Source organism: Eleutherodactylus coqui, chromosome 7 (assembly GCF_035609145.1).
Source record: "Eleutherodactylus coqui strain aEleCoq1 chromosome 7, aEleCoq1.hap1, whole genome shotgun sequence".
Lineage (NCBI taxonomy): Eukaryota > Metazoa > Chordata > Amphibia > Anura > Eleutherodactylidae > Eleutherodactylus > Eleutherodactylus coqui.
The window spans coordinates 193,444,036-193,468,301 of record NC_089843.1 but is presented as its reverse complement, the minus strand read 5'-3'; the positions used below and the strand labels follow the sequence as shown (position 1 = coordinate 193,468,301).

Sequence of the window (24,266 nt, the reverse complement as noted above, 5' to 3'; positions counted from 1 at the left end):
TTCCTTCCAGTCTTGTCACTAGGTAGTGTAGGGTCAGTGCAGGCGTCCTGGACGTGTTCACCATCCGGACTATCTCCAGGAGGGACATTGGTGTGGGTGAAGATTAGGGAGTCGCAGGCCGTGCGTACCTGTGCACACTACTAGTATTGTAACATTATACTAGAGCGAGAAGAGAGAGTCCTGGTGGTAGTTTTGATCTACACATATACATTGACGTCATAGGATAGCCAAGGGGTGTAACTGACGAGTTTTAAAAAAAAGAGAGACCAAGTTAAAACTAGATTCGAGTCCATTTTCCTGATCATTATGGTAAATAAACGTTGACTGGATTAATTATGTTTATTATAATTAGCAGTGGTTTATAAATTATACTAGAGACGCCTTATAGGGACTAGTCGACCAATAGGACCTACCTCGACTATGACTTTCCAAAATAGAATGGCCTTAGATATGACTTTAGCTAAAAAGGGGAGTGTCTGTAAGATGATAGGGGAGACTTGTACCTACATCCTAGACGACACGTGACCCTCAGGTAGAGACGCAGTTGCCATTAAGAAGCTGACCGCACTAACTAAAAAGAGCTAACCTTTGGGACCAGTACTCGCCCTGGATGAGCGGGTGGTAAAGGATCCTGGCACAGAAGGGCGTCGCTGTTGTATGTGAACTGATTATCTTTTTCGTTCTAGTCTGCTGTGTTATCCCCTGTGTCAGAAAAACCTGTGAAACTGATGCTGGAAAAGCTACTCCCACAATGAGTTCGCTGGATGCATCCCCAGAAGGAGTGGACAAGTTCTACACCCCCTTGAAGACCCTAAAACGAACCTTCAACAGGCTCCGATTCTAGGCTCATGCGCAGAGAACTGTGGAAATTAGATGGAGAGTTAGAGGATAGATATTTTAAGGGGGGATTGTGATAGACATGATGATTAGTCAGTATAAAATGTCTATTGATTTGTATAAACCAAATGTATTATGTTATTGTAATGACTTTTAACTTAGTGGAGGGTAATGGCCACACAATCTCATCATGGTATTTGCTAGACAATGGGATGGTGAAAGATGTGTGGTATAATGTTAGCTGAGTACATAAGTTGCACAAACAGCCTCTAAGAGTTAAAGGTCATAGTGTTATATGCATACTTGTCCAATACTGAGTATTTTCCTAGCCCTCTTCCACCCCCCCCCCATACTGAAGTTAGTTAAACAATGAGTTGACACGCACACAGAAATGCCTTCAGCTAGGACAAAGTCCACGCTACATCAAGACTTGAGGAAGGGTGGGCAGAGAGGCGGGGGATTCTATATGATCCGACAAATGAGAATCCTATATGTTACTGATGTAATCTGTTGCACGCCCATTAAAGCGCAGGTGTTATGTCTTGCAATAAAAGGGGCTGTCTAGGTGTTTCTCTCCAGAGCCATTTTGGATATGAGACTAATAACTTGTGTCTGATCTGGTCGATGATGTGTGCACACTATACAATTTGGAAGCTACAGAAATACCCCGAAGCCTGCTGGAGAAAATATGATCTAGCACACTACTGCCCTTGTAGAATGGGCTTTAAGAGCTAAAGGGATTTCCTTCCCGAGGGCCTTATAGGACTCTATGATGGACAGGCGGATCCACCTGGCTATGGAGCTTTTTGCTGCTTTGTTCCCTTTATTTGGGCCACTGAACTGGACGAACAAGTTGTCGTCCCGTCTCCAGTGGCTTGTCGCATCTATGTAGCCTAGGACTGCTCTCCTAACGTCCAGGCAGCTTAGGGTTTTTTCTTCCTCGTTTTTAGGTTTACTAAAAAATGAGGGGATTATTATGTCTTGGGACCTATGAAAATGTGATACTACTTTTGGCATAAACGCCGGGTCCGTTTTAAAAACTAATTTGGTGTCCGAGATTCTCAGGAACGGGTGGCGAATGGACAAGGCCTGCAGCTCGCTAAACCGCCTTGTGGAGGTGATGGCTACTAAGAAAATGGTCTTGATAGTAAGCATTTTTATGGGTAGTGCTTCGATCGGCTCGAATGGTACCGCTGTCATGGCCCTTAGAGCCCAATTAAGGTTCCAGTCTGGAAAAAGATTTATGGGCCTAGGCCGTAATCTAGTTGCTGCTGCTAGGAACCTGTTGACCCATCTGTTGTCTGCGAACTTTGTGTCACATATGGCGCTAAGGGCTGCGACCTGGACCTTCAGGGTGCTTGGAGAGAGGCCCATCTCTAGGCCCTCCTGCAAGAACTCTAAGATTAGAGGGATGTCCGGGATAGAATCCCCGCGATCCCTTCCCTGTCTCCATGAGGAAAACCTTTTCCAAACTTTCTGGTAGATAAGGTGGGTCGTCTTGAAGATTCTGGGTGCTGAGGAGATCCCGAAGGGCAGGCATCTGAATTGATGGTGCTCTATTCCTTTGCCCATATCCACTGCGAACCTTAGGTATTTCCGGGACCCCTCGTGGATCGGTACGTGGAAATAAGCATCCTTTAAATCAATGAATGCCATGTAGGCTCTTTTGGGAATCAACTTTATCGTTGAGGAGATGGACTCCATCTTGAATTTTCTGTATCTGACTCAGGTGTTCAGAGGTTTCAGATTCACTATCATCCACTGTTTCCCGCAGGGTTTTCTTACTAGGAAGAGCCTGGAATAATGGCCCTGGGTTTCCTCGTTTTGCGGTACGGGGGATATTGCGTTTAGTTGTTGCAGGTCCCGAACGCTTTGCCTTAGTAGGTGTAACTGTTGCTTGGAGCCTCCCGTGATAACGAATTTCCTCCTTGGGAGGGACACCAGCTCTATCCGGTATCCCTGCTGTAAGATCTTTGGGATCCATGGGCCTTCGCAAATCGCGGCCCATTGATCCACAAAGCTCCCCAGCCTTGCCCCTAGGGGGATGGTGTCAGGGTCTCTGCTTTGGCTCCCCCTGGTGGGGGTTAAAGAGGATGTTCCTTCCTCTGCCCCCCCTTGGGGTAACTTCAGCGGCCTGTCTTGCCCTTGCCTCGGTAGGCCTCGGGCTGTTGCACTGGGGCCCGGAAGAAGGTCTTCCCTGTCTTTGGCTTTTCTTCCGGGAATCCCTTTTTATCGGCCGCCTTCTCTAGAATCTTGTCTAAGTCCGGTCCGCACAAAAACTGGGCATAGAACGGGAGGGCGCATAGCTTATTTTTTGAGGCTAGGTCGCCTGACCACGATTTCAGCCATAACACTCTTCTGGCTGAGTTAGACCGGGCTGTGGCTTTCGCCGAGAGTTTGACAGTTGCGGCCGCTAGGAAATTTGTTGCCATACGCAGGATCGGAAGGGAATTTAGGATCTGTTCCCTCGGCGTCTTATTGGTTAGGTGTAGCTCCAGCTATTCTAGCCATACCCCGAGAGTCCGTGCCACACAAGTGGCTGCGATCCCTGGCCTAAGTATGTTTGCCGCTGCCTCCCATGATTTCTTTAGAAGGCCCTCAGCTTTGTGATCCATGGGATCTTTTAACTGTGTGGCGTCCTCAAAGGGCAGGGTCGTCCTCCTGGCTACCTTGGCCACTGGGACGTCTACCTTAGGTACCTCCTCCCAGCTTGCGCAAAACTTCCTCCTCGAATGGGTACCTTCTTTTGACCCCTCTAGCGGAGGAGCCTGCATCTGGTTTCCTCCACTCTTTCTGGATTATTTTGGTGATATTCTTGTGGACAGGGAAGGTATGCTTGCACCTCTCCCCTAGTCCCCCGAATATCTCATCTTGTAAGGTACGTGGTTCTCTGGGCTCTTCCATTTTTAGTGTAGCCCTGACTGACTTAATCAATTCCGTTAAGTCGTCTTGATGGAATAAGTATCTTTTGTGGTCCTCATCATCTGAGGACTCCTCGGCCGCCTGTTCCTCTTGCTCCGACCCGATAGAACTCCGAGTCAGAAGGCTCGTTGGGAACATACGCCTTTTTCTGGCGTTTTGCTGGCGGCGCCAGCTGTGACGTTACGGCTGATCTGATCTCCTCTTTCACCAGCTTCCTATTGTCCTCCATGAATCCCCCCCAATTCCTCTCTGACTAGCCTAGCTACGCATGCCTTGCATAGAGGCCTCTGGTACGTAGCTGGCAGTCTCGTCCCGCACTCCACGCATTTTCTGAGTCTTGTTCTGGGGGGGTGGGGGTGGGGGTGAATGTCTTTTTTTATCCTCCTGACAAAAAGCATTTTTTGCGGGTAAATATGCAATTTTTCCATACATAATACACTGGATATTTGCATTGTATTTTTTGCCGCACTGGCTACTTACGGCCGCTTAGGCTTCAGCTGTCTCTGGGGCTGGAGCACTCGTTACTATACCGGTGCTGCAGACACCTTGCGATCTGTAGTGCTGGTCTGTTCTGGCTTCTCAGGTTCCTTTATTTTTAAATTTTCGCGCTCCTGCGCTAAGCCCCACCCCCTCCGCTCCTGATGCAGGCGCAATGACGTCACCACACTGGAGACGTGACGCGGCGCCCCGCCCCCCGCCGTTCAAAGGGCTTCCTGGAGCGCTGCGCTGTAACTCTGCAGGGAGGAGGAGGGGGACTGAGGCTCCCGCTTTGAATCCACATAAGCCCATGGATTTGCATTGTGAACTCTTTTCCGTGCCATAACAACTTACTACCTGTGAATATTTGAAGTCAGATACAAAGTACAGGGAAGTACGGGCTGTACAAGAGGAAGGCATATTAGCAAACAGGACGCCATGGATGTAAAGCACATGTTTATTCAATAAAATACAATTAACCAAGTTCCAAAGATGATGAAAACGTGAGTATTGCATACCTGGCCTAAGGCGCCACAGAGCTTTATACTGTGTGATGAGTGCAACAGTTTACAACTACATATGAAATGGTCGCATCCTCTAAAGAACCTTCCATCAGAGCCGTCTGCTTCACCTCAGTGCATACAGTATATGGTGCAGAGTGAGCCCAGCAGCCACCAAGGAACTAGTAAATATGTTGTACAACAACTGAGACACAATCAGAGGTTATCCTAGGTGATTACAGGGATTAAGAGAAGGTGGGGAAAAAAAAAAAAAAAGTGGCATTGACGACTGCAGATTTTCTACCCAGTTTTATTGCACAAGCACAATTAGGGTCTTTTGCACTACAGAGTAGCAGCAGCTCATGACATTCCAGCTTGCCAAAAACAAACACCTTTAAGGCTGTAGACATCTGTAAAAAGTGCAAGCAACGCAATTAAGTGTTAAAAAAAAATAAAATTTACGACAATATTTGCCTTATGACTTCCATGTAATCGAATACAATCCACAGGTTGCCATTTGGTCTTCCGCAGACGACTGACAGTTCCAACACATTCTGAAAGCTAGTTTTAGCTCAAGTGCCATTATATTTTTCTTCATACATTTGAGTGCTCACGTTAGCTTTCAGGGAAGAGGAGGGTGGGGAGCAGCAAAGCCATCAGAGCAGCTTGTATTCTGTTACATAGAAACTGCAGTAGTTAAAGAAAAAAAAACAAACTAAAAAGGCCCATCTAGACAACGATTAGCGCTCAAAATTCACTAAAAGCCATCTTTTCAGCGATAATCGTTGTGTCTGGATGTGCCCATCTTTCAGTTTTCTGCTGAATGACGGTTTTTAGTTTGGCTTGAAAACAGTCATTTAGCAGAAAAGCAGGATGGCATGCTGTGTTCTGCCTAGGGACAGCTGAGAACAGCTGATTGCATTGTCTCAGCGGTCAGCACCACCGGCAGAACAAAATGAGTTTATTCAGAGAACAGCAGGCGGTATTCTGAATAAATTCAGCTCCTGGCAGATCACAGGCTGCTAATTGGTACTGATAGGCAATAGTACCAATTAGCAGATTATGCAAAAGGTTTGCTCAAAAGCCATCTTATCTGTATGTCTAAACACACCTTAACACATTTCCCTTAATTACAAGTACTTTTACAAATTGAGTGTAAAGGTTTTGGATCCCTTTAAACAGAAGTAAATGCCAGCATGGAGGGGGTGAGGGGGTGTGGGACACCACAGTGATTTCACAGGTATATGTAAACTTTTACAAAGATTCTGCAATCTTTGTTTTCCAGTCTATATATATAAAAAAAACCAAAAACAATAAAGTTAAATAAATTACTTGGTTTATACAAACATTCAAGCCTCAACTATTCCTAGAACATGACAAGGTTTGGTTTACAAGATCAGAATCCCAAGTCTGTGTTTGCATTCAGCTCAACACCTACTTTTGGTTTGTTTTCCTTCATATCCACAAGTCTCCCAGTTATTCAGCTGATAATGAGCATTTTACATACATACCACTAAACGGTATGCAGATAAGATGCTTACAGAAGACCAATGTGATTCAGGGAGGTTTTCAGCAGCACTCAGGAGGCACTTATGAGAAACAGATACTGTCCTTCCAAAAACGGTCGTCTACAAGAAACAAATGGATTCGACCCTAGACTTCACAACAGAATTAACACAGAATGAAGCTTATCTATTCAGAAGGAAAGAACCAACGATTCTCCTGATGAACCCAACATACGCTGGGGAGGAAAAAAAAATAAATAAAAAGTTGTATCATGGCTGCACTGAATTAGCACTACTTCGATGGGATGACGTTATCCGTAGGAGTCACAGCATCCAGATAAAAGCCATTGATTTGGTCTTTGTACATTTTGGAGACTACCGGTCGCTTCAGCTTCATGGTGGGACCTTTAGAAGGCAAACAAAAGGTCATTAGTTATGTTGTGCCAATAACAATGTCTATCATGCTGAGTTTACAGTGAAGTTATGGTTTGGAGAAATTGTAGATTCTGTGGCAGTTCAGCATTGTTCCTTCCAATAACCTGTGTATGTGGTTTCAAATACATAATAGATTTCCAGAGATGTTTTTACCAACTTTTCTGGCCAAAAGTTGGGTAAAAGCAACAAAAAAGTGTGAAGTACCAATACCATTTTTTCTACTTTGAAGTAACGACAAGTTTACACCATTGTGGTTAAACCTTAGATCTCCCTCATCTTTATGGCTACTTGGCATCATATAGTATTAAGTACACTTCTGGCTTCTTATAGCTTTCTTTCACCGACACCAGCTTTGTCATCATGGGAAGCAAGGTTTGCCACATACCTACACACATACGGCACACTATGCCCACCTACATAGCCTTGGCTCTACAACGGCTGCTGCACTACACAAATAATGCGGGCGAGCGAGAACAGCTCCGCGCAGCAGCCCGGCGTCGTTACATTCTACATTCCTACAGTTTGAGAGATGTTCATGTATTGTCATTCATTGCATAGTAAAGAGTCGAATTCTTATTCTCCCCTTAACACCCACCTAGTTCTCCTCCAGCAATAGAAAAGTCTCTGTCAAGAATCATCCACTTCTGGACCTTCTGTGCATTGGATGTGGAGCGCTCATTCACCAGGTTCACGCCTTCCTGAATAGCAGCATACACCAGCTTGTCTCGGTGCCCAACTATGTCCGATACTTTGGTAGCTTTACTGCCAATTTTCTGGCAAAACTCAATTGCTTCAGCAGTCAGTTCATCGTCTGGCTCACCGGTGTCAAAGTTTACATTGCACTATTGGAGAGAAGGAAAGCATATGAGATAATACCCTCCAGTGTTAGAATGAGAAGTCAGCAAGGATATCTGCAGTCATATCTATCCGAGCATGCGGTCATAGGCAGAGAACATTTACAGGAGGTCACAGCACTACTAGCCGACTTCTAATACACATTATAACTTAGTATTAGGGGGTATATTCTGCCTGACGTCTGCTACTACAGAACCCCTTTTCTGAAGAGGAAGGGAAAGATTGTCCACCGATTTACTAAAAGAAGGTCCAATATCTGGTTGCTTAACACATTTGTGGTGGTGCAGCTGTAAATGAATATACCACTGCCGCAGACTACATGGCAAGAAGGAATGCCCTACAGAGGACATCTTACAGACCAAAACACACCGATATCAAACTTTAAGTTTTCATAGATGGGACTCCTAGTACATTGTATAAAACCCCCACATGTAGCCCCAGCGACCATACAAATGGTGTTAGAGGACTGGTTTAAGAAAAGTTCTAACACCCCTTATTGTCCATAAACAAGGTCTGGTATTGCAGCTCATCCCCATCCATGCAAGCAGAGCTACATTATCAGCTGAACACAATACAAAAGAGAGGTTTTTGTAAATTAAAAAAAAAAAAAAAAAAAATTGATAGTTATATGAAGTTACCTTCAGAGTCAGCAGCATAGAAAGAAATTTTCTTTTGTCTCCAATTACCATGACATTACTAATTATGGGTATGTATTCCTTCATCGCATCCTCAATGGGCACGGGAGGGATATTTTCACCTCCTGCTGTAATAATGAGCTCTGAAATAAAGAACCGAAGTCTGAGCTTCCCCACCCTTCTCTAACATCTTGGACGCACTTTTTGTATAAAAATATAGCAAACATTAAATACTTTAAAGTTAGTATATAAGTGTGTGTATATATATATATATATATATATATATATATATATATATATATATATATATATATATATATATATATATATAGCGCATTATGTTAGTGTCAAGTTTAGGTTTGTTACCTCTGTATATTTGGAAGAGGTCTTAAGAGGCATTTCCTGTCACTTGGCTGAAATGGAATACAGGTCTCTTCTCCAATAGCCACAGGTAACAGATTATAGAACTGCCAAATTGGCAGTTCTATAGAAGTGAACGAGAGTTCCATAAAGGAGCTACAGCATTACCAAAGCCTTTAAGATGCTGAAAAAGCGTCATTTATGCAGCCTCCATTTACTTGTATGGGAATTAGTTGTGCCAAGTGGCCATTAGACAAAAATAAATGTAAAATCACCTTTAATTCTACCAGTAATGAATAAGAATCCTTTGTCATCATGTTTCCCAATGTCTCCAGAACGCAGCCAGCCCTCTTCATCTATGGATTCCTTGGTCTTGTCCTCCATGTTTAGATAACCCATGAAGACATGTCGGCCCCAGAATAAGATTTCTCCACTCCCATCACTGTCAGGCTGGTAGATCTTTGTTCTGCATCCAGCTATTACTTTTCCACAGCTATAAAAGGAAGGGATATTTTAGAATCAAGACGCATGAAATGAGGAAACGCCACATGAAGCTTCCATATCAAGTCAGTTTGGAAATCAGATTTCACTCATTTAGAACTGTAAAATGCCAAAGCAAAAGGAAATTGAAATTACTAATTAGCAGGAGCTCTACCGCCGTACAAGTGGAGCTTACCTAGTAATTCTGAAGGCATCCGGCAGAGAAATGGTGTGCGGACCGGAGCTTTCACTCATTCCATAAAGTTCATATACAGGAATATTGAGGCTAAGGAAAAATTCCAAAGTATCCTTTGTAATAGGAGCCGCTCCAGTGTAGCATTTCGTACAACGGTCCAAGCCCAGAGCTTTGCGCACCTTCTTAAATACCAGTTTTTTTGCCACATGATACTTGACTGGTTGGGGAGAGGCCCTGTAGAAACAAGACCGATTAGTTATCAAGAACAGTCCACTTATCTTGTAATTACCAAGTTTCAAAGACCTTTCCTAAATACCAACTCAGCCCATTACCAAAATGTAGGGCAAACAAGTAAAAGTAAATGATTATTGTGCAATCTAAAAGCAGCCAACGACTGGATGACGAAGAGGAACTTTTTGTTCATTTAATGCAGGCGTAAAAACAATCGCCGGCTCGTTCAGTTTAAGAAGTGCTCAGACTTTGTCACTGGACGACACTCCTTTGAACGTGCCAACAATGCTTCTGCCTAAAACAGGCTACACAAGGGCAAGTGAGCTAGAGGTGCCGTCACTCGTGTTCAAACGAGAATCGATTCATCTAATAGGACCCTTAGAAAAGACCCCAATATAGCATGAGTATTTACTAGAGCAATAGTCTATAAGAGTCTCACCCATTCATTCTCTTCAAGTTGGTTTCCAAGCCTACACCTTTCGCCCAAGAAGCTACCTTTCGTTTGATGGTTGAAGATTTGGCCCCAACAGCTTTCATTTTCTCCTGCATTTTCTCCCAGACCCTGGGAACACCCATAAAGGCGGTTGGTCTTACTTCTCTTAAGGTGTTTGCCAAAGACCCCTGAGAACAGAAAGCTCATTTTCAGTTTTACCCCTTGGTTCACAACCGTATTGGACTCGGCTGTTCTGCAAGCAGTACAGAAAGGGTTACCTTTAAAGCATCCGGCTGAGCAAAATAAGTGGCTCCACCGTACTTCATAGTCAGCCAGATGTCTATCATCTGGGCTGCAACATGGCTAAGGGGCAAGTAACTGACCACTATCTCTTGTTGGTCAGTGGCCTCTCTGAGGGTAACAGTCTTTCCAGCTGATGTGGCTGTCCAAGTGATCTAAAATAAAAAGGATTAGATTTACCATCGCTTAAAAGTGAAGCAACCATAATAAATGGTTATCCTGCAGGTCCCCAACGGCAGCGGTATGGCCAAGTCACAAGCCTACGGTACTTACATTGTCATGGCTCAGCATTACTCCCTTGGGCTGCCCGGTGGTCCCGGAGGTGTAGATCAGAGTGCAGCACTGGTTCGGCTTCTGGGACGATATTATTTGGTCCAGCTGAACGTCTGGGACATCTTTTCCCAGCTCTATGAATTCTGCCCACTGCAGAGATAAGTCACATGAGGATCTGGGCCTCTTCTCCAATGAAAGCAGACATGAAGAACCCCACACATACATATAGCTGCAAGCAATACCAAGTGCTAAACTGTTGGAGCTGTGACTTTGCTTTAAGCCCTTAAATACCAGCCATTCATCTCTACCATTCAGGAGCCATCACCATTCAAGGAAAAAGGGGGGGGGGGGGGGGGGGGGGGGGGGGGGGGGGAGAACCTTGATTAGGTCCAGCCTGCTATAGTAGCCCAACAGCACTCCCAGGCCAGCTTGCCGCCTCCCCATGACATACACAAAAGACACCGAAATGAGGAAATGAGGGCTTGAAATATGATTGAGGACCCCCTAGCGGTAAGGACTGTATACCTACTGTATATACGTTGGGTAGCTTCTCTTTTAATTCTTCCTTGTACTGTATAATTGCTTTCAAATGAGGCAACTGGTCCTGAACCTGAAAGTCACAGGAGCTTGTAAGAGATGTGAAGTGACAAAGTTACAAATTCGGGGGTTACTGGAATGTCAGCATTAGACAGCGATGTTAGTTGGGTTCCTTGGACCACAGACAGGGCTTTCTAAGCTGCAGCGGCATAGCCTAAACTACTTTAGAAGGCCAGTGGAAGCCAAGAACTCACCAGCCGATGCCACTGTCCGAGTTATCTAAACGTAAAGCACATCAGTGTTCAGAAAGCTGTAGAGTCCCCGTAGAGTCCAGCAGCGGTTAGACCCGCGACAACCTACCTGTAAGATTTTTTGAAGTTGCTTGTTATTTTCTACCACCAATATGTTGGCCTCACAGTTTTCTGCCACGTAATGACAAGCCTCTGCGGAGTTGGTGGTGTAAATGCCCACAGCAAACCCCCTACAACAAGAGTATACAGGTCATCACTACATAGAAGCAACAGCCACAGGTTCTGCAGTCATCAAAAGATCTTAAAGTACTTCTAACCAATCCCCTCCCACTCGGGTCATCAAGATAGGAAATAAAGTGCTGCCACCTGCTGGACAGTTACATTGGAAATCAAGGCTCGAGTTTGCACATGGTAGAGTCTTGGAGTAATTACACACTATTACTGAAGTCCCTGCAGCGAGCCATCTTACCATAACGTATGAATGCATCCTCACTACGAAGGGTCACAAATACCTAGCGGGCACAACTAAACTGCATCAAAAAAAACCCACATCCCATGGGATCGCGTGCTTCAAGTCAATCCTATGCAGTCTGTTTGGTGGAGCAGTTTAGCCTATGGGTGTGCGCACATTGTAGAAGTTATCGGCACACAACGCAAGGTGCGTTTAGATGGAACGATTGATTGCACTGTGCAACTAATTTTTAAAACATTTTTTTAACAGAAATTGATGTTTCGGTAAGTTTAAAACCTGCTGATTGCACTGGTAAAACTGAATAGCAGCACGTCTCATTTTTGAGTTCTTTAACCCCTTAGTGACCAAGCATTTTTTGTTTTACAAAAATCGCAACTCCTTTATCTATCAATGTCACTGTCTGAGGGCTTGTTTTTTGCAGGATGAGCATTTTTCAATAGTACTATTTATTGTACCATATAATGAACTGAAAAACTATAAAAAAGTTCTAAAAAAAATTCCACCATCTTTTGGTGCGTCTTGTTTCTACATAAAAGGCAACAAAAATGACCCGATAACAGTACGATTACAAGCTTATGTAGTCTTTTTGAAAGGCCTCCTGCTCACGGGTGGATATTTTCTACAGAGTCTGCGGCGGACCCACAGCAAATGCTGCCCATAGCACGTTATGGGAAATAGATTCTTCCTGCACACTTGCAGAAACCAACTGCGGTTTCCACAAGCTGAGGTAAAAAAAATAAATCACAGCATGCTTTATTTTTGGGAGGATTCCATTGAAGTTACTGGAGACAGTCCAATCAGCGGCGCTTCTGCAATTGCGAGAAAAGCAGGAGTTAATTAAAAATCTGTACTGCGCATGTCTGATGGCGAGCCGTGTAGACCGTCCACAGTACAGGTGAACGTAACCAGGTACGTGCAGACGCCGCTGCTCCGAGGGCCGGATTTCACTGTGGGATTCTGCATGCAGAATGTGACTGCTGTGTGCAGGAGGCCTGAATGTGAGCCAATGATGAAGTACACCTCACTTATCTTTCAGTTTCTGCAGGCATAATACTCATTGTTGGCTCGCTCCGTTTAAACACTTCCTGTTCAGTGATCACTTAGGGACGTGAACAAGTCAAGGAGTCTGCCGGTCTACATACACGGCACGAGCGCGGTGGCGATGACATAGCTAGCTCATTCGCATTCAGAGACTTTGCTGCACGGGAGCTGTGGATTTCACTCGCTGCATTGCCATGAAAGAAATCCAGTTAAACAGATTCCGCTAGGATTTCTTCTGGTGCGAGTGAGTGGGGTTTGTCAAATTGCCATTCTCCATCTTTGTATTTTACTGAGGAGTTTACCTACTTCTAACACACCCAACATTCTAGAACAAGTGGGGTTTGTAACCCCCTAAGAATACACAGTGATGGCTACTCTGCATCTACTTTGTATTGAAAAGTATAGTCTACATTTGGGGCTGTGAACGCCATGCTTTATGGTTACCCTACAGGTTTGCCCATTGAATTCTATGGACACATCCGCATAGAGGCTAAAATGTAAACAGCCTTAGGATATTAGGAAGTTTACCACCCTCTTATCTGTAGTTACGCCCACCAGTCATTAACTTTTCTATATTGCAGGCTGTAAAGCCACCCAATTTCAATTCTGTACCCCACATCATAGTAAGGGTGCTTGCACAGTTTATGAAGGCAGCCAGACAACATATTAGCTTTAGAACTACAGGAAGTTCTGAAACGTGCTTGTTTTTCCCCCTCACTTTTGGTGCTTTTTTTGGGTCATGGGGGATTTTCAACACATTGCATGGTCTAATTCCACCGGGTGTAGAACACAAATAGTTTAAGCAAAAGCAGTGTTTAATTAGTCGTGTAACAAGCACTGAAGAGAAGTTACTTTGCACTTCTGATTTCAGGCTCGCAAGCTGGGGCAAAAACAAAAAAACAAAGCCACCACAAACTTACCCAGCAAGTATAGTGGCAATATCTGCTATGAACCACTCAGCAGAGTTAAAGCCTAGAATGCCCACTCCATGGAATCGCTCCAAGCCCAACTAGAGGGAACACAAGCATCATCAGTACATTGACACAGACAGACTGAAGAGCTGAAGTTTTATAGTCAGCCGCTTACCTTCAGGAAGCCCTTGGCAGCCAGTCTGCACTGCTCATAGTATTGCTTGTATGTCAGTGTAACCCACTGGTCTCCCTCTTTGGATGCCAGGGCAACACAATCACCATACTTCTGGACGGACTCTTCAAACATCTGGTGGATGGTTACTGGAGGAAGACTGGCCACTCCGGACTCCTCCATCCTCAGGCGCACAGCACTGTCTCGCTGGGTGGTCCACAACTTCAGCTCAGACGAGTCACCTAAAAACAAGCAGTCCTCCAATTATAGATCAGGAAGGCTGAGAGACTTCAGTGAAGACCCTGCAATGGATAGTTTAGTAGTCCGGATGGTGAGGAACCGATATCTCCAATGTATTTATACAAAGGTAGATTTATGATAGCCAAGTGCATTGCTCAGCCATCCCCTCGCTAGTCCCATAATAAGGACTTGAGCTGTGACCATGCATGTATACCACCACTCCATTCATTGTGGATCTCTGGGTATGCTGTTCTTGTGATCCGTGTTTGATTGGACTCACAAAGATCGAAACATTTATCACCTACACTGTATAGGGACAATTTTGGTGGTCTAACCCCTTTAAAAAAGAACCAGAACTTTGACTGACTGGAGAACATAATTTTTAATCTTCGTAAAACTGTAACGTGTCCCCACCACTGGGATTAACATCTGTCTGACCACATCTGCTGCAAGCACATAGTTTGCCTGTGGGTTCCATCTCCATTACTTTGCAGAGGTGGTATATATTGTATGATAACCCTAGGAATACTCCAGGTTATATAAACATGTTTCGTGGCCCGACGCTAGACGCCTGACCAACAAGGGGCCCGACGCTAGACGCCTGACCAACAAGGGGCCCGACGCTAGACGCCTGACCAACAAGGGGCCCGACGCTAGACACCTTGATTTGGTGTGCAAATATGCTGGTTATGTGCGTATTTGTACTGATTCATTCACCTCAAAGGCCTATTTCAGTCCATAATACGCACCCAGATAGGTCACACTACGAGTTCTAATCAAAGGAATCTAATCCCTGCGTATTGTGTGTAATTGCGCTACACAGATACACCTTTGTGAACAAGCCCCAAGGTGGTAATGGCTGCATGATTTATAGTCATAACCACCTGTGTATAAACCTGGTGCCAACCTTTCATCGCTCATGTGCCTGACCACTCAGTCATAGAACTCAAAAGACTAGGGTTTATAGTCATGCGTCTCATACACAAATGCTGTTCAATTTTATTGGCCGTGTGAAAAGGCCTTAGGGCTTCTGTTTGTATAGCCGCAGACTCCGATGAGCCATAAAGATCAGCCAGTTCAGGCAAATTTAATATCTGTGGATAATCCAGTGCTTGGGGTAGGTTCACATGGCAGAATTGCAGGTGGGTTTTCCCCCTACGGGTTCCACAGCCGAGCTGCATGTTCCTGCTATGCATTTTGCCACGGAGCCGCTGCTTACCCATTTTACAGGCAGAATGCATACAAAATATAAATCCAGGGTGGATTCTTGTGAACCTACTTATGGGCCCCGTAAAGAAAAAAAAAAAGGTTGCACAACCTTTTCCGGTCAGTATCAAATGAGAATTTGGACATGAAAGAGCAGTCAGTGTATCAGAAAGGTGTCCACTAGTCTAGGTTTGGAGGGGAGTGATGGGGTCATACCATCACACGGTGCTTTAGTCTTCTCTTCACATGGCTCTATGCTAGCAGGATGAGGGGGACAATACATCTCCAGTTGCTCCGGCACAGCTTCTTTACTGTAAGAAAAAAGTTAAATATTGTACAAGGAACAGCTAATGAATAACCTACAAAAGGAGAAGCCTCAAACAGGAACAAACCTCCAGGCCAGGAAGGTGACCCACTTGTGGGATACAAACCCAACCTGTACATTAACCCTTACTGAGACTAACCAGGTCTTGTACACAGTAATAGGCAAACAGTAACCGTCTGAAAGACCAGCATAGAAAAGCATCACTAGTGTGCCTTAGATGTGAGTTATTGATTTACACCTCTGGGTTTATTGCTTGTGATGTGAAGTATAAATGGTCGCTGCACTTGAGACAACTTGGGGCTTACATGATAGCTAGTGATAACAAAATCCAGTTTGCTGAAAAACTCCTATAGTTGTCAAGTGATGTCCACCATTAGTAACAGAGGCACCAAGAAGGATACCAGGTTGTGGAGGGAGGGGTGCAGTTTCACTTCTGCCTATAGAAGTCTGCCAAATGGATGGAGAAAGCAGAGGCCCACAGATGTGCTGCTGCAGCCAAGAGGGACTATTGGAACCACATTCGCATTGCTCAGTGAGTTAAGAAACAGAATCTGAAGCTCTTAGTGCACAGAACACAGCAGCCTCCACCCGCCAGCTCAGCAAGGTGCCAACCATCGAAAAATTCCCAGACAGTCTATTAAAAAAAAAGGTGTTTTTTTTCTAGTGTGAAAATTAGGCGTCTGATTTCTTTCCCTTTTGAGGCTGCTGGTACTTCAGCAGGTTGTTACGAGCCATTCCCATTTTACAGCTCACAGTAAATGCTGGTTAGTTATACGCCATCATTCGGTACACAAAAGGCTGTCTGAAATTTGGATAAGTTGCCCAGGGAAATGAAAGAGTCAGGTTGGCAGCTCTGCAACTCAATTAGATTAGAGAAGTGAGGCTGAAGAGTGCTGGGAGGTCATCGTCCCTCAGGTACCGGAGAAGTCACCTGGAATGCAGGAACACTTGAAGTGCTGTAGCAGCCACTTACCTTTGTGAGGTTACACATATCTCATTCTCGCACACGTCTTGTTCCGAGGTATGATGAGGCTTTACATGTACGTCCGTAGCAGACATGTTAGCGTCACACTGCAGCGTCACTTAAAATAAAAGCAGAAGTGTTCTTAGTACACAAGATGGTCACCATGGGCTCCTGTTCATTAGTTACATGGCATCAAACCCACCAGTTTGACATTCGTCCTCCTAGACTGGAAGCTACAGCCAGCAAGGCCACCCCTGGTGACACGAGTGTCTGCTACTGCCGATGGCTCATTAGCCACATGCCAGGCCAATATATAGTTGCAAGCCCCACCACACTATCTACAGTTCTATCAGATAACGCTTATCCTAAAAGCTGTATTACAGATTCAATAGAACGCATTTAACAGGCGGGGAGCCCGCCAAATAAGATCACCCCCAGACTTCACAGGACCTGTCCTACAAGCACTATTAGTTCATGGTGCGGCAGGTTCCCTCTTGAAGTCCTGGGTGAAGGCCCTTTATACCTGTGTCAGATGATCGGATGCTCATACAGACGCTTATTCCTGACAGTTGGTGTAAAATGTCCACTTTTATTACACGGGCTGCAAGCGGGGAAGCTCCTAACCTGAACGCTCACTAGCAGCTCATCAGGCCGATGATTGCTTCATGTAATTACAGCTAATGATCGGCTAGATCATCGACGGCCTGAAACAAGCAACAGGCAATCCACTCACGTAGATAGAAGCTTGATTTATGGCTCAGGCGTATTGTGCGCCATACAGTGCTAGAACCCATGGAGGTCAGAAATGCTCTTTTCTCCTTAGGGAGAGCAACTATATACTATAAACTAAGTGAGGAGACTCAAATGGCCATGCACGCTCCTCTGGGTAATATGCAAATAAGGGAGATGGAATAAATCCTCCACAGTGCCGCCTATTGAAAGGCAGCATTCCTTCAAGGCAAAGTCAGACCTTTTATACAAGCCTTGTTACAATGACTGGGAATTAAAAGCAAAGCCAGACCCCATGTACATTGAAGGAATGCTGCCTTTCAATAGGTGGCACTGTGGAGGATTTATTCCATCTCCCTTATTTGCATATTACCCAGAGGAGCGTGCGTGGCCATTTGAGTCTCCTCACTTAGTTTATAGTTGCTCTCCCTAAGGAGAAAAGAGCGTTTCTGACCCCTGTCCCTGGCCTCTCACTAGCAAAGCCAGACTCCTACTGTACACTGATGAAGGGCAATAACCTGGAAACAGCTGTATGTACATGGGGTCTGGCTTTGCTTTTAATTCCCAGTCATTGTAACAAGGCTTGTATTAAAAGTCTGACTTTGCCTTGAAGGAATGCTGCCTTTCAATAGAACCCATGGATTTACATTGAGCCATTCAGATTTGCAGTTGGCATATTTGAAAAGACCCAGCATGTCCCATCCTGGAGTGTAATATATTCATTATAGTCTATGGGAGCTTAGATGACGCATGCAAGACACAAACACACACCAGCGAGCCCCAAGGCCCATTCACATCACATGTGTTTGCATTACATGTTAATAGCTTTCCTAGCACACATGCTTCACACCAACATGGTCATTAGTCTAACACAAGTCTTAAGAGCGGTCTTTTAGCCTTAAAGGCATATAAATAATCAAAAACGAGTCATAGGCAGAGTGCCTGTCAGAACGCAGTATAATGCAGTACTATGGTATTGCATTATACTGTACGAGCGATCAAACAATCTCAAGTCATTAAGGGGATAATATACATATATAGCAACTGCAGGTTTGCAAAAGTCAGACGTGTCAGGTCCGAGCACAAGACGCAGGTGCTACACGTGGGATCCACTGGCTTCGGGCATCTTCCATGCTGTAATTTTAAAGTCTGCAGCAAGTCAATTATGTTGCTGATTTGTCATAACTTAGGCCAATTTAGACAACGATTATCGCTCAAAAGAGGTCTTTTGATCGATGATCGCGTCATTTACAGCGCAAGATGATTGCTCAAACATTGAGCAGTCACCCTGCGCTCCAGCTGTTCCCCGATCCGAGTGCCCAGCTGTTACAGTCGGGCGCTCCAAGCGGAGGATGCAGAAGACAAGCGGGGTGTCTCCGCTTGTCTCCTGCATCCAGCTGTTCCCCACTCAGAGCGCTCGGCTGTTATACAGCCAGGTGCTCTGAGCGGAGGATGCAGAAGACAAGCGGGGCAGCCCATTCTAGTCCATGGGAGGCTCCACCCATTCTAGTCCATGGGAGGCTCCACCCATTCTAGTCCATGGGAGGCTCCACCCATTCTAGTCCATGGGAGGCTCCACCCATTCTAGTCCATGGGAGGCTCCACCCATTCTAGTCCATGGGAGGCTCCACCCATTCTAGTCCATGGGAGGCTCCGATGTAGTTGCATCTGTAGTCCGACATCTACTGGGAAGAACAAGCGATCTGTACTTGTCCAGTAGGAACTCAGATGCATAAGCGCGACTACAGAGCAGATACGGCTGCGGTTTCACGCGGTCGCTCTTACATTGTGATGGCAAGAATTCCATCTGCTCTGATTTTTGGGAGCAGAACACCTGAATTTAAAGAGACAGCCATTATTTGCTTCAGCTTCTTCATCCAATGGACAGAAGCCAAAGCTTTCCATCCGCCTTCAGTTTGATGACTTCTAGCAAGCAGAAGGATTTCCTTTGAATTCCATTTTCCTGCTCCAAATACAGAGCAGAGAAGAGAGTGGTGACTGAAAGCCCCAGCAGGTGCGAGTGTGCCGAACACCTCCATAACCCCCTAGCTGCACAGTGAGGAGTAGAATGGGGGTCATTCCCAGGACAGCGGCATTATGTCATTGGAGAACGTGGAACACTTCTGCCACAATGAAGCTGTACGTCAAGTACCAACGCTCAGCTGTGCACAGAATTATATTACACGTATTAGTCAGCAAGGCAAGTACAAGGCACACCAGAAATAAGCCAGTGCAATACTCACATAGCATGGTGGCTGTGAAGTATCCCTGCTGCTCCCTCTGCCAGGACTGGAGAGCCGGCCTCATCAGTGGGACTAGTAGTGCCGTGACGTCACCCTGCTGCCTGGCTGTCATTGGAAGGCAACCATCAGCCCACAACACCATCTGCTCTCCACGTCAGGGATGTGCTGTCAGCCCTCCCCACCATTACCACACTACTGCATCACTTCCTCCACAGCGGAGGTTACTGTCGGTCAGAGGAGTGCACAGGTGCAGAGGACCGGCTGCGTGCGGAGGACCTCCCCGTTAACCCCCTAGTGACCAGCACTGACATTCTTCCTTTAGTGCCTTATCATAGCAAGAGCCACAACTTAAACCCAATTGTGATTTATAGAACTTGACTCTTCGTGAGCTGAAGCGTTCATAAGTGCCATCACTGCCATTCAGCTGAAGATGAGCCCACGGGTCGTGGCAGCCGGACCCCCAGTGACCAAAACATGACTTTTCTTTACGAGATGTCAAATTTTTGAAGACGCAGTTACATTTAGGACAAGTTGTATTGAACACCATATTGGGGTACATATAACTACTGATTAACCCATACCAGGTGCATTACATGGCCGGAATACTGTAAATCTATGAACCTGCGCGTGTCTGCCCGTCTGCAGTTTAATTTTTCCAAGAAACCTGCACACAATCCCCTTGATTCTGCGCACAAGCACGCAGGTTCGATCCCCAGGGGCCACTCCAGCGTGTCGCACCCCGATGGGACATACAACTGAAAGCAGCCCGAATACCCAGCCATGGATGCACTAATAAGTACCTGCAGCATACCCAGCGGGTTTACATTTGTGTGAATGAGCCTTAACCCTTTCCAGGGCCAATGGGAAAAAACAACGATTCTGAGATTGTATTTTGAGGTGTTTACATGCACCAAAACGGCAATGTTTTAGCCATGTAAGCGGGGCCCTGCAACAACAAGAGCAGCGGGGCCCAGCTTTAGGGGTGTGGTCACACGGCTCATCATATTTACTGTAATCTACAGCAGAAGCTGGCAGATGAACAAGCTCCGCCTTTTAACTCGTTCGCTGCATGGAGCCGAGCCCTGGACTTTTTCAGATGGCTGTATTCTACCCGTGTATTTCACAGACGGCATGTGAACCCATTATAGACTAGGAGGCCATTCACATTGGCGATCTCACAAGAGGGAACATGCAATGCCTGTGTGCTGCCCAACTGTCTGGGGCACCGCTGATATAGGCAAGCTAAGGCTCCAAGATGTAGCAGGAAACAGCGCTGTACATTGTGCAGTGGCCAAGCAAGGCATTACAGACAGATCCTGTTCACCTCAATGGGGTCATACAAGTCTTAAAAACAAAAACCCTTTAAGCGCTGACAAAATAGATAGCTTTGAATGTGGGACTACTGAAGAAACCTAGAAGCTGCCTTTCCACCATATCAAGATCTGCCCCATGGGTACATATTGGCCAGTGCTAGGCTCCGCAGTCAGTGGGGTACAGACTGAATCCATACTGCTGAAACACAGGCAGACACAGGTTTTGTCCCACCTTAAACAAAGCCCCACACCCCCAGGGCGCCACTCCTACCAGAAAATCTAAGGGCTGCAGGTGACCTTAGACACGTTTATAGTGGCAGCATCGGTCTACCGGTAGCGTGGGGGAACACACGACAAACACATCTGGGAGAAGTCACCATGTGGAAGCCAATCTAGTGACAGTGCCACAACACTGAGAAGCCTAAGGGCTCATGCCCACAGCCGTGACGGACTCCACCAAAGGAATATCACAGCAGAGTCCGCCATGGCCACGCATATTCCCAGAGCATTTAGAACATGCCGCGATTTATTTCATGCTGCAGAATTCCACAACGAGAACATTGAGCATGAAAATTCACTCCCCGCAAAAAAAGTCACATCCTTAAATCCAAAATAGACCATCTCAGTATGAGGTCAAGATCTTTAACACAGTTTAATTTGAGCCATGCAATGAGCGTCAGTCAAGAGGCCTTTACACGGGCCAACACTCTGGATTGTGTAGGAACCATTTTTAACCCCCCAGCAGAACTAGTGTCCTTCTCACAGGCCAGAGTTTGCCCCAATGTAAACAGCTGTCGTTCCGTTCTATTGGGCCTACCAACATGCTAAGATTTTTGGTTTTAAAATGATACTAAGAGCCTATCGGCAGTCCTTACTGATCCAGGGCTGAAGCCGTTTGAAGTAGGGTCGGGAATACTGAGTCCACAGCCATCACTCAGTCAGTGTGTGCAGAGCAAAGTGGGGGGACTCCAACTACAGTATTACCATTAACAGACTCCACTGTCCACATAGGGAGATGTGCTGACAACTATATGTTCAACGGTTCATCGAGCCACATCAGCGGCCCTAGTCAAGCTTTAAAGCTCACAACTACAGCCAAGTTCTAGGCGGATGATATCCCATTGCAGTCAATAGGGGCCCTTGACAGACCCAGCAGAGCATCATGACTTCCGTGACACACCGAGTGTAACCCGATACACTGTATCACTTCTAGAAAAGAATAAGAGGAAGCGTGGGAAGAAATACTAAGAAGCCGTACTCACCACAACCCGACTGCCTGATTAATGGCCTCAAGTCTAGTCATATTCTACTTACCTCCAGCCATGACAACTGTCCCATGACAACGCAACCCACCCGGGGGATTACACCGATCGCTCTTGAAGTCATTACGGCAGCATAAGAGTCAAAACAAGTGCGAGCAAGGAAAGCAACAATTGCCAGAGGGACACGCAAGCCGCACGTTACGGCGGCCCGACACGTCCTCTGACCGGCCGCACAGCTTCGTAGCCCCAAGACCTGTTACATTCTGCTCCCAGTGCTCTGATCTGTCGAGTCGGTGGTCTACACGCCGTCAGTGGGCAGAATGAACCAGACTGGCCGAGAGGAGGAGACCGGCACATGACAGTCGGTGAGGTATCTAACAGAAGTTGATGTCAGGGAGCCCACTGTACATGTAATGCTTCAGAAATAGCCGAGACCTAGATGACACTCTGGAAGCCACCGACCACCACTTCTGGGCACGTACGCCATACCCGGCCAATCAGAAGGGGCAGAGGCCCAGAGTCATGTTATAGTACATGCAATAGGCTGGCACAAACTAACATTCACAGGCATGGACTGTCGCTGGCTCGCTCACACTTGCGGGTAGGAATTGTGGATTCCACAAAAAGGAAAAGAAATAAAGAGTCGCAGCATCTATTCTACCGCAGCGTCTCTACGGATGTGTGCGATCTGCTACATACACGCAGTTACATCGCACGGGTGGGTTCGTGCGCATGTTAGGAGACCCGATACATGGAATACAGTTGTGGTCAGACGATGCGGGGAGCAGCACCCATCCAGCCAGGGTCAGACAACTGCGCTGCGAGCGGAAAAATCGTTTATGTTCTTGCACCCCTCAGAACGTCACCCAGTGATTTCAATGGGACCTTAAAAACATCACATGGCGCTCGCATGTCGTGTGATCCGAGGGCTCCCTCTGGAATCAATGGGAAAACCACTGCTCATCCGCCATCGCTCGTGGAGGGGAGGGGGGGGGGGGGGCTCGTGCACAAAAAACCCAAGAACGAAGCGTGCCCCCCCCCCCCCCCAAGAAGTACCCCCAGTGTTTTCTCAGTGCCCTCCTCCAAGACATCCCCACAAGTCCCCCTTCCCCCGCATGTGCTCTAATCCCCCCACATGTGCCAAGTGTTCTTTGCCCCTGTGTGTTCTCCAATCACAGCAGCATGTGAGAACTGCGTAACAAAGAGGCCGGCATGTGTATATACACACACACACACACACACACACACACATATACATATATTATGTATGTATACACACACACACACACACACACATAATATGCCCCCCCCCCCCCCCCCCCTACACAACAACCTGGCGTGCGGGCAATGTACTTCACGCCGGCACAGAGCGACTACATGGGGCTAGAAGTATAATAGGCGTACAGCGGCAACTGGGGGTTATTAGATCTGCATACAGGTTCTACAGCCGCACAGGGAGCGCAGCTCTGAAGTACAACCAGACCCCAAAACCGTACCGTCAGGGCTTGTAGTGAACACCGCTGGGGGGGCGTAAGCCGGCGTCCGGCCAGCCACAGACTTCTGGTTGGACTAACTGCTGCATATCCGACCGAGCTAAGAGCTGCCGGCCCTCATTGTACCATCCCCCGAGCTGTACACCCCGCAGCCGGCATGCTGGCGGGCTCCAGCTGTACACGATGGGAGCGACGCGGAGGAAAGACCCCCAGCAAGCCGCTCACACACACGGCTACTCACCCCGGCAGCCACCTCAAGCGGACAACAACGACAGCGTCCCGCGCTCTCCCGCGCTGACGGTTTAAAGTGACGAGACAGGGCGGGGCGAGGGAGGATGGGGCGGGGCGAGGGAGGATGGGGCGGGGCGAGGGATGGGGAAAACCTAAGAGAGGGCGGGGAGAGGGAGAAGAGAAAGCTGAGAGAGGGAGGGGAGGGGAGTGAGAACGGAGAGAGGGCGGGATAGCGGGAGGAGAAAGGGCGGAGAGAAGGCGAGCGCATACAGATGCAGAGGGCGGGGAGAGTCCAGAGCCGGCGGTGTAGAGTCCCGCAGACGGTCTGTTTGTAGGTAGTTACCGTACAGAGAGCGCCTCTATATTCCCTGAGCGCCTGTGTGTACCGGCTGTACATATATGTAATTATATACAGGAGATCCCCAGGTTATACCGGC

The 24,266-nt window shown here is 46.6% G+C and overlaps 1 protein-coding gene across 2 annotated transcripts; it reads right to left on the bottom strand.

Moving 5' to 3' along the window:
* Positions 1 to 4,679: 4,679 nt before the first annotated feature.
* Positions 4,680 to 23,874, bottom strand: ACSBG2 (acyl-CoA synthetase bubblegum family member 2). 2 transcript variants are annotated; one of them, XM_066574177.1, is made up of 15 exons: positions 23,840 to 23,874; positions 16,568 to 16,676; positions 15,486 to 15,580; positions 13,827 to 14,065; positions 13,661 to 13,749; positions 11,337 to 11,457; positions 10,969 to 11,049; positions 10,440 to 10,589; positions 10,145 to 10,321; positions 9,873 to 10,054; positions 9,203 to 9,436; positions 8,802 to 9,019; positions 8,170 to 8,309; positions 7,272 to 7,518; positions 4,680 to 6,646 (listed from the first exon to the last, which is right to left on the bottom strand). In XM_066574177.1, exons 2-15 carry the CDS (start codon positions 16,651 to 16,653, stop codon positions 6,534 to 6,536), a joined length of 2,172 nt encoding a protein of 723 aa, XP_066430274.1. In that variant the 5' UTR covers positions 16,654 to 16,676; positions 23,840 to 23,874; the 3' UTR covers positions 4,680 to 6,533. The 2 variants fall into 2 exon arrangements, with proteins under 2 accessions (XP_066430274.1, XP_066430273.1); XM_066574176.1 differs by lacking the exon at positions 23,840 to 23,874 and adding an exon at positions 19,531 to 19,673.
* Between the last annotated feature and the right edge of the window lie 392 nt (positions 23,875 to 24,266).